Source organism: Chaetodon trifascialis, chromosome 5, assembly GCF_039877785.1.
Source record: "Chaetodon trifascialis isolate fChaTrf1 chromosome 5, fChaTrf1.hap1, whole genome shotgun sequence".
In the NCBI taxonomy this organism is placed as follows: domain Eukaryota; kingdom Metazoa; phylum Chordata; class Actinopteri; order Chaetodontiformes; family Chaetodontidae; genus Chaetodon; species Chaetodon trifascialis.
The window spans coordinates 31120798-31136267 of NC_092060.1; the positions used below are offsets into that span (position 1 = coordinate 31120798).

The 15470-nt window shown below is 46.0% G+C and overlaps 1 protein-coding gene across 1 annotated transcript in view; it reads left to right on the plus strand.

Moving 5' to 3' along the window:
* Positions 1 to 4691: 4691 nt before the first annotated feature.
* b4galt1l (DP-Gal:betaGlcNAc beta 1,4- galactosyltransferase, polypeptide 1, like) overlaps positions 4692 to 15470 on the plus strand; it is a 21192-nt gene continuing 10413 nt past the window's right edge. Inside the window, exons 1-2 of the mRNA XM_070963461.1 lie at positions 4692 to 5635; positions 9092 to 9327. Coding sequence (XP_070819562.1) covers positions 5281 to 5635; positions 9092 to 9327 — 591 coding nt within the window. The 5' untranslated portion in view covers positions 4692 to 5280. The remainder of the gene's footprint in view (positions 5636 to 9091; positions 9328 to 15470) is intronic.

Genomic DNA, 15470 nt, shown 5'->3' on the forward strand with positions numbered 1-15470 from the left:
CTTAATGAGTGAAATCCATTTGACCGGTGAACACAGTTCACAGATGGCATGAAAACTCTCAAATCAGTCGACGTGAATTTTCTGACTTATTCTCACAAGTGAGAAGACGAAAACAGTGAAAACATTTTTGAGGAACTTTCCACAGGTTCTCCTCGTTTGTCTCTCACAGACAGACAGCTTCAGATTTGATTTTCATGAAAAATTAAGTGCGTGTTACTGATAGAAGCAAAGAAGTAAGATTTTGCTTCCTTATTTATTTCATTCAATTCAGTTTTATTTGTATCGCGGCAAATCACAGCAAAAGTTGTCTGAGGGCAGCTTCCATACAGAGCAGGAACAGGCCGAGCTGTTCATCTACAGAGAGCCAACGACTCCCTCACGAGCAAGCAGAAACGTCTTTTAACAGGAAGAACCAGGGTCAGCGTGGACGGCCATCTGTGAGACAGAGACAGACAGACAGACAGACAGACAGACAGACAGACAGACAGACAGACAGACATGCAGTCAGAGACAGACAGACAGACAGACAGACAGACAGACAGACAGACAGACAGACAGTCAGAGACAGACAGACAGACAGACAGACAGACATGCAGTCAGAGACAGACAGGCAGACATGCAGTCAGACAGACAGACAGAGCGAGACAGACAGACAGACAGACAGACAGAGCGAGACAGACAGACAGACAGACAGACATGCAGTCACAGTAGCAGTGACAGTGGATGTAATAACAGCAGTAGCAGTTGCAGTGGATGTCAGGCAGGGCCAAGGCAGGAGACGCAGCTGAAATCCACAATCCAGATTCAGACACTGTCCATGGGAACCTGCAAGACGACAAAGCACAGAGACTCTGGGGAAGGAGCTAAGTTAGTAACACGCCGTGGTAGGACATGAGAGCGTGCGGATGGAGAGGGACAGAAGGACAGAGGAGCTCAGTGTGTCTTTGGACGTCCCCCAACAGTCTAATGCTATAGCAGCGTAAGTCGGGGCTGGTCCAGGACCAGCCTGAGCCAGCCCTAACTATAAGCTTTATCAAAGAGGAAAGTTTTAAGCCTACTAATACTGCTGTGAAGAGAGTTTTGGAGAAGAGACAAAAGTCTGTAACTGTCATCATCACCACCATCATCATCATCATCATCATCATCATCATCACAATCATCGTCATCATCATCATCATCACATCATCTTCACAATCATCATCATCATGACATCATGACATCATCATCATCACATCATCATCATCATCACAATCATCATCATCATCACCATCACATCATCATCACATCATCATCATCATCACATCATCATCATCATCATCATCACATCATCATCATCATCATCATCATCATCATCATCATCACATCATCATCATCATCATCACATCATCATCATCATCATCATCATCACATCATCATCATCATCATCATCATCATCATCATCATCATCATCATCATCATCACATCATCATCATCATCACATCATCATCACATCATCATCATCACATCATCATCATCACATCATCATCATCACATCATCACATCATCATCATCATCATCATCACATCATCATCATCACATCATTATCATCACATCATCACATCATCATCATCATCATCACATCATCATCATCATCACATCATCACATCATCATCATCACATCATCATCATCATCATCATCATCATCACATCATCATCATCACATCATCATCATCACATCATCACATCATCATCATCATCATCACATCATCATCATCATCACATCATCATCACATCATCATCACATTGTTCTGGCAATTTTGTGTTAAAAAGCACAAAGTTGTTCGTTCTTCTTCTTTTTGGGAGTTCATCCTTACGCCTGCAGTCAGACCCCCCCCCCCCCCCCCCCGGTCAGGTTATATACAACAGGGTGTCTCGTTAATAGGAGGACGTTACAGTGTCAGTGTCAGTGAACAGTGTCAGTGTGTGTCTGTCAGTGAGCAGTGTCAGTGTCAGTGTCAGTGTCAGTGAACAGTGTCAGTGTGTCAGTGAGCAGTGTCAGTGAACAGTGTCAGTGTGTGTCAGTGAGCAGTGTCAGTGTGTGTCAGTGAGCAGTGTCAGTGTGTGTCAGTGAGCAGTGTCAGTGTGTGTCAGTGAGCAGTGTCAGTGTGTGTCAGTGAGCAGTGTCAGTGTGTGTCAGTGAGCAGTGTCAGTGAACAGTGTCAGTGTCAGTGTCAGTGTCAGTGAACAGTGTCAGTGAACAGTGTCAGTGTGTGTCAGTGAGCAGTGTCAGTGAACAGTGTCAGTGTCAGTGTGTGTCAGTGTCAGTGTCAGTGTCAGTGTCAGTGAACAGTGTCAGTGTCAGTGAACAGTGTCAGTGTGTGTCAGTGAGCAGTGAGCAGTGTCAGTGTCAGTGAACAGTGTCAGTGTCAGTGTGTGTCAGTGTCAGTGTCAGTGTCAGTGTCAGTGTCAGTGAACAGTGTCAGTGTGTGTCAGTGTCAGTGAGCAGTGTCAGTGTCAGTGTCAGTGTCAGTGTCAGTGTCAGTGTCAGTGAACAGTGTCAGTGTCAGTGAACAGTGTCAGTGTCAGTGAGCAGTGTCAGTGTCAGTGAACAGTGTCAGTGTCAGTGTCAGTGAACAGTGTCAGTGTCAGTGAGCAGTGTCAGTGAGCAGTGTCAGTGTCAGTGAGCAGTGTCAGTGAGCAGTGTCAGTGAGCAGTGTCAGTGTCAGTGAGCAGTGTCAGTGAGCAGTGTCAGTGTCAGTGTGTGTCAGTGTCAGTGTCAGTGTCAGTGTCAGTGAGCAGTGTCAGCAGTCAGCACAATAGGCACGTCATAATGGCCAGCGTCAGTCAGCAGCTTTGATGTTGATGTTGATGATGATGCAGGATGTTGCCTTCATCAGTAGAGGAGTATCTGTGGGGTCATGGTCAGCAGATGAACACCTACACGCCTCATCAGATGACATCGTTAATCATTTGGCTTTAACGCAGTGATTGCTTCCGACTGAGTCCAGAGAAGATGAAATCATTCGGTTCACCACTGAGGAACAGAGAAGAGGAATGATAAGAAAGCCATTCCCGGCTTTGTGCGTCTCTCCTCTCGTATCTATGGAGGATCATTTCAGCCACAACTGAAATTAAATCAGAGCAGTTTCTGTGAGGAAAGTTTCAGCAGCCATTTTAACATTTACCTTTAATTGTGGTGACACCCATGAAATAACAGATTTAAGTAAGTCGGCACTCACATATAAATAGAAACACCAGCTATGTCACATGAGCAGAGAAGGACATAAACACTGCGACACACATGCATATTGAACAACTTTCAGCCACATCTCAGAGTCTGAGTGAACGATCTCTGCGACAGCTGGAGGACAAACACCAGATGTGGCCAAACGATCAGGAGAAAATGATAGTAATCGGATTTGACCTGACATCTTTTTTTGTCTGCACTTCTACGCAGAAGATATGAAAAATAAAAGTCAAAACAAAATAGAAAAAAGAAACAAGAAGAAAAGACACCAGTGAGAGAGACGAGTGAAAATAAAACAAAGGAATTATGCAGAGGAAAGTCTGACAGGTTGGATTTGCACCTTTTCACCACACGAGGCCGTTTCCGCGTCACTTTCCTTCATCCTGCGCGTGTCATCAATAGGATGATCGAACACCAATCAGCGATTCATCCACCGGGTGTGATGACGTCACAAACGGACACACGAGGCAGCCACGCCCATTCCTCGGGTTACTCAAAGTTGTGTCAATTACACAGACACACCCGGAAGTGTCAGCATATATATTCAAAATGAAAGTGCAGTGTTCTTAGTGGGGCTGGGATTAGTGTTTTTTCTGTATTTCTGTGTGTTTTTCTTGTGTTCTTTCTTGTTTTCTAAAACCCCTATGGATATGCACAAGTAGGGGTTTCACTTCTGTAATTTTTTGCGCTCTTTTTTCTGTTATTGTTGGACTTTTTGAGTCTGCCTTGGGAGACCCTTTCAGCCATGGCTCTATTTTGTATATAACATTTGTGCAATATTGTTTTTTCTTGTCTTCTTCTTGTCTGACTTCTTGCACTCTGTCTTGTTGCTGCTGTAACATGTGAATTTCCCTCATTGTGGGATAAATAAAGTCTATCTTGTGTTACATGTTTGTATTTTTCTCATAGTTTTGCTTTATCTTCATATGTTTTCTCCTTTTGGATTGGCAGCGATTTGGATATATATTTGAAAAGTGTTGGATTTAGTTTGTTAGCATGTCATTTGAGCTGAGTTGAGCTTCCTGAAAATTATAAAGTTTAATTAAGGAAATAGAGGCAAACCTTCCCAAACACGAAACATAGCACATTGGATCAAAAGGCCAAAGGTTAAATAATGAAGTTTGATGCACACTTGTGAATTTCCCTTGGGGATGAATAAAGTATCGATCTATCTAGAAGACAAATGATGAGCACCCTGATTCCAGGCTATTTTAATGGCATATCTATAATGACTTCTTTCACCCTTAAGTTTATCAACAAATCGTCTAAATGCAAATTGACTTGTAATGTGAAATATATTTCTTATGTTTAGTGAGTTCATTAATCAATTATAATTACCCACTGTAATTATTATGGTGGCTCACTCCGCACATAGCTCGTCCGGTAAATTCAAGTTCTCGTTATAACTAGATTTTATTCTGAAATCAAAACGGAAGTGTAACATCATTTCAACAACATGACAATTGGTGTCAAGGGTGACGGAAGCAACGACGGTCTGAATCCGAAAGTTTTTCGAGTTTTTCGGTCACTTTTAGTCGTTTCTGTTCGAAAACAGCAGCTTTTCTTAACATCTGTTGAGTTTTAGTTTTTAACATTTTTCAAGTCACTTCGTGGGCAGCGGGGAGACTGTTCGTCTTTAACCGGACGCGTTTTAAAGGAACCCGGTGACGGGGACGTAGAGTTCCTGAGCTGCTAACTCTCGGTAGCAGTTAGCAGTCGCCGTTAACGTCACTTTAAAAGTGAAGTGACGGAAGGCTAATTTAGCTAAGTGCAATCCGACTGCGACAGAGCTGAAACTTTTAACTTGACTTTGTTTTTTCATTCGGCTTCTTTTTGGGAACTTTTTGATTTACTTTGACTGACTTTCGGTGTCCAAAACTTGTAAACTTTCAAGTGAACTTAAACGAAAATGGAGTCCGAAAGCAGCTAACAGTGAGTTAGCGAGGAGCAAGAGTCTTGGAAAAGTGAACCAAGTTCCGCTTTGTGGAAGAAGAACTCCTCGTGGCTCCAGCACACTCCGTGTTTGTCTCCAGGCGGTGAAGCAGTCCGTCAGGATGGCTGGAGACTCCACCGTCAACTTTACCCTCCTCCACCGGACCTGTAAGCTGGTGGTGCTGCTGTGTTTCCTCCACATCTCCGTCACTGTCGTCTTCTACGTCCGCTCTCTCGACATCCGGTTCGCCTTCGTCCAGAACCAGCAGACCAACAATAACGTAACACAAACGGTCCCGGTCAGAAACCCCGAGTTCACTCCCAAACCCGAACCAGTGCAGGCCGAGACCAAGAAAGAGGTACCCGCTGAGGTCCAGCAGCAGGAGCAGAAACCCGCGGAGCATCAGGCGGAGGAGAAGAAGGTCGAAGAGCCGGTGAAGAAGCTGGAGAGATGCCCGGAAACGTCACCTGTGCTCGGTAAGTGCCTGTCAGACTGACCGTGTGTCAGTTCACCGCAACAGTATTTGTGACCAGGAGGACGGAAAGCACGAAGGTTCAAAACGTTTTCAGGTGAGGTTTTAATTAAGGTTGTGTCTTTACTGTGAGACAGTGGACACGACAGAGACAGCAGTGGACTGAGCGGCTGCAGTCTCAGTTTTCAGTGAAACAAGATTTAACGTTGAGAAAGTTGAAAGTGAGATGTCCACGACTGTGGACGTGATACGGAGGACACCGAGAGTCCACTGTTAGAGGTGTAAAGATGGCGCTGTGGTGAGGTGGCGCACTGTCAGGATGTCGCTGTCGGTAAGTGAGGGCGGATCACAGCAGGAACACCTGAAGACAAACCACACCTGTGTAATGAGGCCTCTGTTTCCGTAATAAAAAGAGAAGCAGAAGAGTTCTCAGGTCAGCCGCTGATCCGAACGGCTTCATGTCTTTTCTCTCTATTCAATTCAATTCAAATTATTTGTATAGCGCCAAATCACAACAGAAGTTGTCTCAGGACACTTTCCGTATAGAGCTGCTACAGACCAAACTCTTTATCTACAGAGAACCAACGATTCCCCCATGAGCAGCACTGGGCGACAGTGGCGAGGAAAAACTTCCTTTACTCTAACTCTAAATCCTCTTTCCTGCTGATCTGGGTTCAGTTTCCTTCCCTCCTTCCTTCCTTCCTCCCTTCCTGTTTCCTTCCTGTCAGCTGCTGGTTTCACTTGTCTCACTATGAAAATCAGCGGCTGACCTGAGAATTCTTCTGCTTCTCATTTGTTTCACAAAACGAAGAGCAGAACGACAAATGTCGGCTGAAGCTCGCACACGGACCGTCAGAGGACAAAGACAAAGACAGACTCCGTCTGTTTCATCACAGATTTATCTTTCTGACTGAACGGCGTTTCTGTTTCTTCTTTCTACGCGTTTGTAGATCTTTTCTCTTTTTTGTTACCTCGTTTCTTCAGTCACAGTGAAAAGGTTAAACGCACTGAGAGATTTTTCACGTTGGACTCGAGCGGGTCTGGACGTGCCCTCATACTGCTTCCTGACTGGTCCCTGAAGTGTCCTTCAGTCATGTTGGACAGTCTGTTTTCTGCTCGTCTCCTCCTGATTAGTTGATATAAAGCTGTAAGCTGCTTCATGCTGGATGTCAAACTGTGAAACAGGCTGTTTCATGGTTTTAATGAAAGGTAGAAATTCACTCAGCTGTGACTGAGAAGGACTCAGTGGAGACTTTAAACAGATGAAAGTGTTTTTGGAATCCAGTGTCAGCGAGCCAATAAGCATGCAGCGTGCTTGTACCAAGATCTAATGAAGCTGGCGATTGGCTGACGGAGCCAGCAGATGCTTTTCTGCACAGATAGCTAATGAACTGTGTCCTTCTTGTTGGCTGCAGCTAACCTGTACCTGCTAATAAAAGCCAGTGCAACAGCACCAGCTCCAGTTGGATATTCTCATTGGCCAGTTTGTGGTCATATGCTCATTGGCTGGTTGTTGTTGTGGCTTGTAGCAGAGCCACAGTGTGAGACTTTGGTCCGAAGTCCTCTGCAGAGGAGACGGAGGACGTGTGTTTTCAGCATCATCGAATGTAGAGAAAATCATTCAGCTTGTTTCTCCATTCAATAAGTGGCCGACTGGACTTTTCAGCTTGGCTAACTTGTCTAGTAGCATTAGCTTGTGCCATATTCATCTTCCTGTTCTCTGCTTATAAAACACAGTTGTTTTGCCTGCTGGATGTGGATGTGAACGACGTCTGGTTGTAGCTTCAAGCCACGACACGCTCGGATTCAGTTTGACGTGTCTTTGTTGGTAGTGGAACATCAAAGTGTCTCCTTAATGTGTGTTAATGTTAATCTGTCAGTTACTTGGTTGGGTCAAATTGCGGTTTGTGTCGGTCTGTGTGTTTTTCAGGTGTCCGATATCTGAACCAATCAGAGCCTCTCAGTGGCGTCTGTCCTGCCACCTCTTGGCTCTCAGCAGCAGCAGCAGCTCTGCGCCGCGGCGCCCTGTGAAGGGTTAACGCTGCAGACAGTTGTTCCTCAGTCGGCTGTGGACGCTCAGCCTCTGCTGTTCTGACTGCACAGCACATTTCTGTAGAAAGGGGCAGCAGCTGACGGTGTAAAGAGTCTTTTGGGAGACAGGATGTAGAAAACCAGATGTGCCTGTTGGTTACTGAGGCGGACCGTATCCTCACTGTTTGTGGGGGTCACGTGTTCATGTGCAGCAGGACTTTAGTTTGTTTGTACAACCCTGATTCCAAAACGCAAGACAGACTGTGATCAGCTGATCTGATCCTCTCTGACCAAACTGACCTGAAAACAGTCAAAGTCAATATATTTCATGTTTTTCCTCATCAGCCTCATTGATTTCTGTAAATATTTGCTCATTGTGAATCTGATGCAGCAACAGGTTTCACAGACCGGGAAAGATGTGGAACGCTCCAAAAACACCTGTTTGAACATTCGACAGGTGAACAGGTCTGGACTGAGCAGATGTGGAGGCTCAGGTGTGCAGGTTTGGTGTGGTTCCTGGAGTTCAGTGACCTGAGCTGACATATGAGCAGGATGAGATGAAGCCTTCTCAGTTTGATCAGTTTGTGTAGTTTGATGATCACAGATGTTTATCATCAGTCTGATGGTGTCCATGTTTCCTCAGCTGTGACCCCCCAGCACTTAAAACCGCCTCATCAGGTCTGGTTTTCAGCTCCTAGCTCGCTATGATCTGTACCTGCACATAGTTTTTGTGTGACTTTAAACGTCAATATTTCACCGTAAATTTGATTCAAACAGGACCGTGTGATTCTCAGCTTTGTTGCTCTCTGACTGCAGTTTGTGGTGAAACTGACTCGTCATCAAACAGTCACATCTCATGTGCTGCGTTCAGGGTCCTCTGAACGAACACACATGAGCAGGACTTCATCGTTTGGTTTATAGTCCAGATGGAGTTTTGTTTCCCTCCAGCATGTGAAGAGGCTTTGATGAAGACCACAGCAGATGTGTTGTGTTGTGTTTTGTTGAACTCTTTTCCACAGAGCCCAGATCTGACCTGAGAACAGTTCTCTCAAAGTGTTTTTGTCAGGATGGAAAAGTACCAGCTTGAGTAAACCTCTGTAACCATGGCATCTGTGTGTTAATGAGCTGTTTGGACAGAAACCAGCATATTTGTCTGATTACACACTGAAAAGCCTGCAGAAGTTTGGACAAACGTCTGCTGGATGAAGACGTTTTATTCAGCATGAACTCGTACTGCTTGGGGAAACTCAGCTGTCAGTCTTAAATACACAAATATATGTTGATATTTATACTTCAGGCCGCGGGTTGAGCTGCTCTTCCTCCAGCACATCGTGCTTCTGATTTCGGTGATTTCTGTCCTCCTGAAGTGGCTGTCTTATCTGAACATCTCCTGCGGTCGCTCTGATTTCGATGTTTGGTGTGTCCTCAGTGGGTCCACTGCGGGTGGAGTTTAACACTCCAGTGAACCTGGAGCAGGTGAAGAAGGACAACCCCAACGTGCAGCCGGGCGGACGCTTCAGACCCAAAGACTGTGAGGCGCTGCAGAAAGTCGCCATCATCATCCCCTTCCGCCATCGAGACGAACACCTCAAGTACTGGCTGCACTACCTGCACCCCATCCTGCAGAGACAGCAGCTCGACTACGGAGTCTACGTCATCAACCAGGTACGGTGTGATGTCACAATGATGTCATGAGACTGCACGTGTCTCACATGTGGTCTGTGTTACAGAGTGGAGTGAATTATGGGAAGTGTGCCTGGTTGGGGGGGTTTCGTCTGGCACTATTTCTTAGCTCTGAGCAGTCTTCAGGTAAGCACTCTGCAGGAAGTCTCTGCTCCCATCCAGCAAACAAAAACCCCAGAATGCTCAGCGTGCTTTTCCTCTTCAGATCAAACAAACCAGATGCAGCTGGCTCACCAGTAGAGCTGCTGGCTGGTGGATGTGATCTTTGGACAGAGATAGGCCAGCTGTTTCCCCTTATTCCAGTCTTAATGCTTAGCTAACGGTCTCATCTTTAGCTTAAACTAAACCATAGGCTAAAGTTACCTGGGACGTCCTCGTGCTGATGCTCCACCACTCAAAGTCCTCCTGTTGGTGTCCTGATAACTGTTCAGAAAAACTCTGGCGGTGTGTCCATGAGATGAATGCTCACGAGGTGCCTCAGTTGCTCCCCGTCTGAAAAGACAGTTAATGCTGCGTTCAGGTCACGTAGGAGGCCCCACAGTAACCTGTGACTGACTCCAGGTCAGCATCCAGGTCGCTTCGACCGAGAAACATTTCTGCAAACTTGGTTAGCAGTATGACCGGCGCACCGGCCTTAAGGTGAATTTTCACTCTGGTGGCCTTGGTGAGAGCGATGAAACAGCTGTTTCTGCTTCACCAAAAGGGATGTTACTCTGACAAAAGGTCGGTCTCTGCGGGGATCCGCTTCTTAACGTTGGCGGACACAGCGAATAACGAATGGAAACAAAAAACACCCAGAGCTCACCTGATGGATATGATGTCACGCTGTCGATGCACAGCTCTGTCATCATACACCTGTCTGGAGTCATGTGATATCACGTCAGGAACCATCGTTCAGGCAGCGTGAACACAGCTGGTCCTGAACACCAGCGTGCTCACGGGTATGAGCTCAGGGTGTGTCATTGAAAAGGTCGTGGAAACGTCCTGGAATGTCCTTTTGTTACAGTGAAAACATGAATGTGTCTTTAAACACACTCAGAGGAGGGAGTGGTGTGTGTGTGTGTGTGTGTGTGTGTGTGTGTGTGTGTGTGTGTGTGTGTGTGTGTGTGTGTGTGTGTGTGAGAGCTGCTGACGTCCATGTCTTATCACAACACAAACACTCCAACAACAATAACTGAGCCTTTCTTCAGAGTCACGGTCAGACTGGAAACCAGTTCAAACTCGTCACCAAAACTGATCACAGATCAGATCCTGAGATCACATCGAGTGTTACACTCAGTGCTGCCAGTACTCCTCTTCTGCACTGTCTGTACAGCTACTACTGCAGTAGTTTGAGTATTTTATGAATATGTCCTTTAGCTTTTGTCTTTTCTAATAGTCTTCTCAGCATTTTTAGGCTGTTGTGTACAGTTACCATGGTTACAGGTGTCAGAGATGAAACCTTTCTGATGCAGTCCTTCAGACTGTTGATGGAGGCGTCCACGTGACTGCTGGCGGTGATGGAGACGCAGTCACAGCCGAGCGTCCGGCTTCTGTTCCATCAGGACGTGATGACATTCATCACTTCGATCACTACGTGTCGAACCTCGGAGCAGAGGCTGTCTCATTCAGTCCATCCAGGTCCATTTGTCTCGTGACACTTTCTACAGAGCTGGTCTCGAGCCCACTCTCCAACAGCACACGGAGACCCAGCAGTTCCCCCAGGACCACATCAGGGTGTGGTGGTCCACGTCATGTGTTCAGATCAGGACGGTAGTTTTTCATTCAAATAAACATCCAATCACAGAGCAGTAAACAGTCAGTCATGTAGACAAGTTCACTGTCAAACTCTGGATCAGTTCAGGATCAATACTGTAACCATGGCAATTCTCTGACCATCATCCCCATAGCAACAGCAGCTGAGACTCACGGATGGATTTTGAGCTGTCCACCAAACTACACAAACAAACTAAATTAAGATCTGCTGGGAGCATTTCTTCTTTGGTCAGCCTCATGCTTAATGCATAAACATGATGAGCCTCGCTTGTTCTTACTTCAAATCTGACGTCAGGTCAGATCTTACAGCATGGATTCATGGACTCGGTCAGATGCCACATGCCGAAACACTGCGTACCACACGGCTTTATCAGCACATGAAGTCCCTCAGGGGAGCCAAACAATGCGGGAGACTCTCGGTCATTGTCATTACTCAGCCAGTGTTATCAAGGGAGTCTGGAGTTTCTCCAAGGCCCAGCTTATCTGTACCTCCGGACACCCAGAGCCCCCCAGCGTAAAGCCTGTGTGAAGGCCTCTGAGGCCTCCCGTCAACAACAGTCAAAGCATAAATTAGACTTTCCTTCACATCCATAAATTTCTGCCACAGTGGGGCTCAGCTGAAGACTGTTTTCATGGTTGATCATCTATCTTTTGCTTGTTTCTTTGATGGAGTGAGGGGTACTGCTCACATCAGTGTAGGCTGGGAAACTGGGGACCGATCGGACAGCCTCAGACGGCAGAAATGAACGTGACGAAAGTCAGACACATAGTTCTCTTTCAACATTTTAAGCAAGACAATAATGCACTACATTAGTCCTGTGCAGTTTTAGTGGGGACAAAAAGCAAAGGAGCATAATGCAAAAGTCTGTCCCCCCCCCCAAAGATTTGAGCTCTCCGATATCTTTAACCAAGTTCTCTGACCTTAATTAGCTTTGCACTTCAGTTCAGTTTTATTTACATAGCACCCAGTCACAACAGACGCTGTCTCAGGACACTTTCCATACAGAGCTGGTACAGACCAAACTTTTCATCTGCAGAGACCCGACAGTTCCCTCATGAGCCAACAGCTGGAGACGGTGCTGAGGAAGAACTTCCTTTTAGAAGCATGTCTTTGTAGGACAAAGTGTGCAGATGGAGAGGGAGAGAAGAACAGAGGAGCTCGTATCATTGGAGGTCCCCCGACAGTCTAATCCTATAGCAGCATATCTAAGGGCTGGTCCAAGGCAAGTCTGAGCCGGCCCTAACTAGCTTCATCAAAGAGGACAGCTTTAAGCGGTGAAGATGGTTCCACAGGAGAGGAGCTTGATAGCTGAAGGTTCTGGCTCCTGTTCTGCTTTTGGAGACTATAGGACCCATAAGTAGAAATGCATTCTGGGAACGCAGTGTTCTGGAGGGGCAATAAGGTACTATGAGCTCTTTAAGATAAGGTGCCTGGCCACTTAAGGCTTCGTAAGTAAGGAGGAGAATTTTAAACTCTGTTCTGAATTTTACAGGGAGCCAGTGCAGAGCGGCGAGTATTGGAGAAATATGATCTCTCTTCCTCTTTGTGGTGCTGCAGCGTTCTCATTAGTGCTTTGGCTTATTCACAGTCCTTGTTAGGAAAGGCCACGCGAGGAACATTTCAAACCTTTAGAAATACTGTGACTCCTCGAACCTTACACCAACCTGCAGTGGCCATGAGCTCCTCAAAGCATCTGCCTGCACTCTGAGAATTAAAATAATTGATGTCCACAAAGCAGAAGTTTTTCAGGTAGTTTCCTCAATTTGTAATGTGAGTAAAGTAATTAACAGGAAGAGTGGAGGTCAACCTGAGGTCTGCAAGACCAAGAAATCTTTGAGTGAACTGCTTGTAGGATTGTTAGAAAGACAAATCAAAGCTCCTGTTTGACTCTAAAGACCTTCACGAAGGCTCAGCAGACTCTGGAGTGGTGGCACTTTGTTCTCCACATCTGTACAAATATGAGCTTCATGGAAGAGTCCTCAAAAGAAAACTTTCCTGCGTCCTCACCACAAAGCTCAGATGGAAATCTAAACAAGCCTGATGCCTTTTGGAAATAAGTCCTGTGGACTGATGAAGTTAAGATAGAACTGTGTGGACACAATGAGCAAAGTTATCTTTGAAGGAAAAAAGGTGCAGAATCTCATGAAGGGAACTTGTCCCCAGCTGTCCAGCATGGCCGTGGATCCATCACGCTTTGGCCTTGTTTCAGTCAGCGGACGGGGGGACATTTCACTGGTAGAGGAAGAATGGATTTAATTAAATACTGACAAATTCTGCAATCAAGCTTCACAGCGTCTGTAAAAACGATCCTAAACACGCCTCCAGATCCACCATGGATCACCTCAAGAGGACCAGGATGAAGGTTGTGCCGTGGCCCTCACAGTCCCTGACCTAAACATGAACATGTACAGGTACAGGTATATGTACCTGTACATGTACGGGTAGGGGTACAGGTACAGTTACAGGTACATGTACAGGTATAGATACAGATATATGTACAGTCATACATGCAGATACATGTACATACAGATACTTGCATCTGCACATGTACATGTGCACATACGGTCAGTCCCTAATGTAGGCCATGAACATGAATAAAGGTATAACATATTGAATATGGTGTGATCACTGTAAGTGTGAGGTGATGGATTCAGTGTGGTGTTTATTTCCACAGCAGTAGTTCAGCAGTACAGCGGCTGGGTCATGAAGTACTCACCTGAAAACACTGAATAAAGTAAAGTGGTCATGTCGTGTCTGCTCGCCGCTGGTGTTTGTGTGTGTCACAGCGAGCTGGATGAACGTGTGAATGAAGCCGTCAGTCTGTTTCACTGCATGAAGTCTGTGATTTCTAACACCACAGACCATCTGAGCTCAGCACGTTTCTTCTTCTCTGGCTTCTTTGTGACTGACTCACAGTTGTTCTTCTCTCCCTTGTCTCTGTGCCTTCCTCCTCTTCCTCCTCCTCCTCCTCCTCCTCTTCTTCTGTTATTTTACTGTCCTTCTCACTCTTCCTCCCTTGCTCACACCACCTCTCCCCTCCCTCTGCATGTCAGGCATTTCTGACCAATGGCTGTGGTCGCTGGAGACGTTGAGACCCGCCCCCTGCTCGGTCTCGGCCAATAGCAGCTGGTGTTGTCAGAGGGCTGCACTGGTAATACAGGCTTCTTCTTTCTCTTTTCTTCATCATCTGTTTATGCTTTTCTTTATTTCTGCCAGCAGAAAACAAACCAGAAGTCATTTTCTGAGAAACTGTTCATGTGACACTAACATCTGCTCACCTGCTCACCTACAGAAGCTAGTCACTGAAACACACCTGGCAGATTGGTTTACCTGTGAAGTGTCAGTGAGTTCCTCAGCGAGCGCTTGAGTTGTTCAATATGATTCTGATTTCACTTAGACGTGAGGATGTGCCACCTTTTTAAACAAACTGAGCAATCATTAACATGCCTGCTGTGTTTACAGCACATTCATTCATTCATTCATTCATTCATTCATTCATTCATTCATTCATTCATTCATTCAGTCATTCATTCATTCAGTCAGTCAGTCAGTCAGTCAGTCAGTCAGTCAGTCAGTCAGTCAGTCAGTCAGTCAAGTCAACATCAAAATTCAGGACCTCGGTTATCGAAGCTGCTCAGTGTGTGGAAAAGTGGTTTGTGCTCAGTGAAACTGAACTTTGGCTTCTTTTATACCTGCGCTGTCAGGTGTCAGGTGACAGGTGTCAGGTTGGCCTCAGGTTTCAGCTCTTTCAGTCCTTTGGACAGTGAGGATGGGCAGGACGAGACATGATGTCCATATGAGCATCTGCTCTGCCTTCGGCTGCGTGTTAAACACGTCGAGGCAGCCGAGCTGTCAGCTCTACAGGTGGTAAACAACACTTCACACCTGAGCTCACTGCAGGTGTTGGTTGCCAAGTTACCTGTGGTCTGTTTACTGCTCAGACACCTGAGGAGGAGTTCTCATGAGTCAGACAGCAGGAAGCCTCACCTCTGCTTCATATCGACTACATCAAGTCCTCTTACTGAGCAGTGACTCAGACCCCACCTGGCCAGGTGTGTGTGTGTCTGTGTGTATGGGTCTGTGCGTGTGTGTGGTGGTTGGATGTCAGGCTGCAGGTCAGACAGTGAAAAAGAGACTGAGGTGAACTCATTCTGTCAACGTCCAAACAAAGATGTTCAGCTCAGATTGACACCAAACAAACAAGATGTTGTCCTGTGTGATGCGTTCAGGGACTCTTTAAACAGTCATCTTGAGTCCAGCTTGTGTAGTTGTCCTGTGTGATGCGTTCCGGGACTCTTTAAACAGTCCTCTTCCGTCCAGCTGCTCTGATACTCAGCATCCTCCGTGTCATAAAAACAGATCAGCGTAC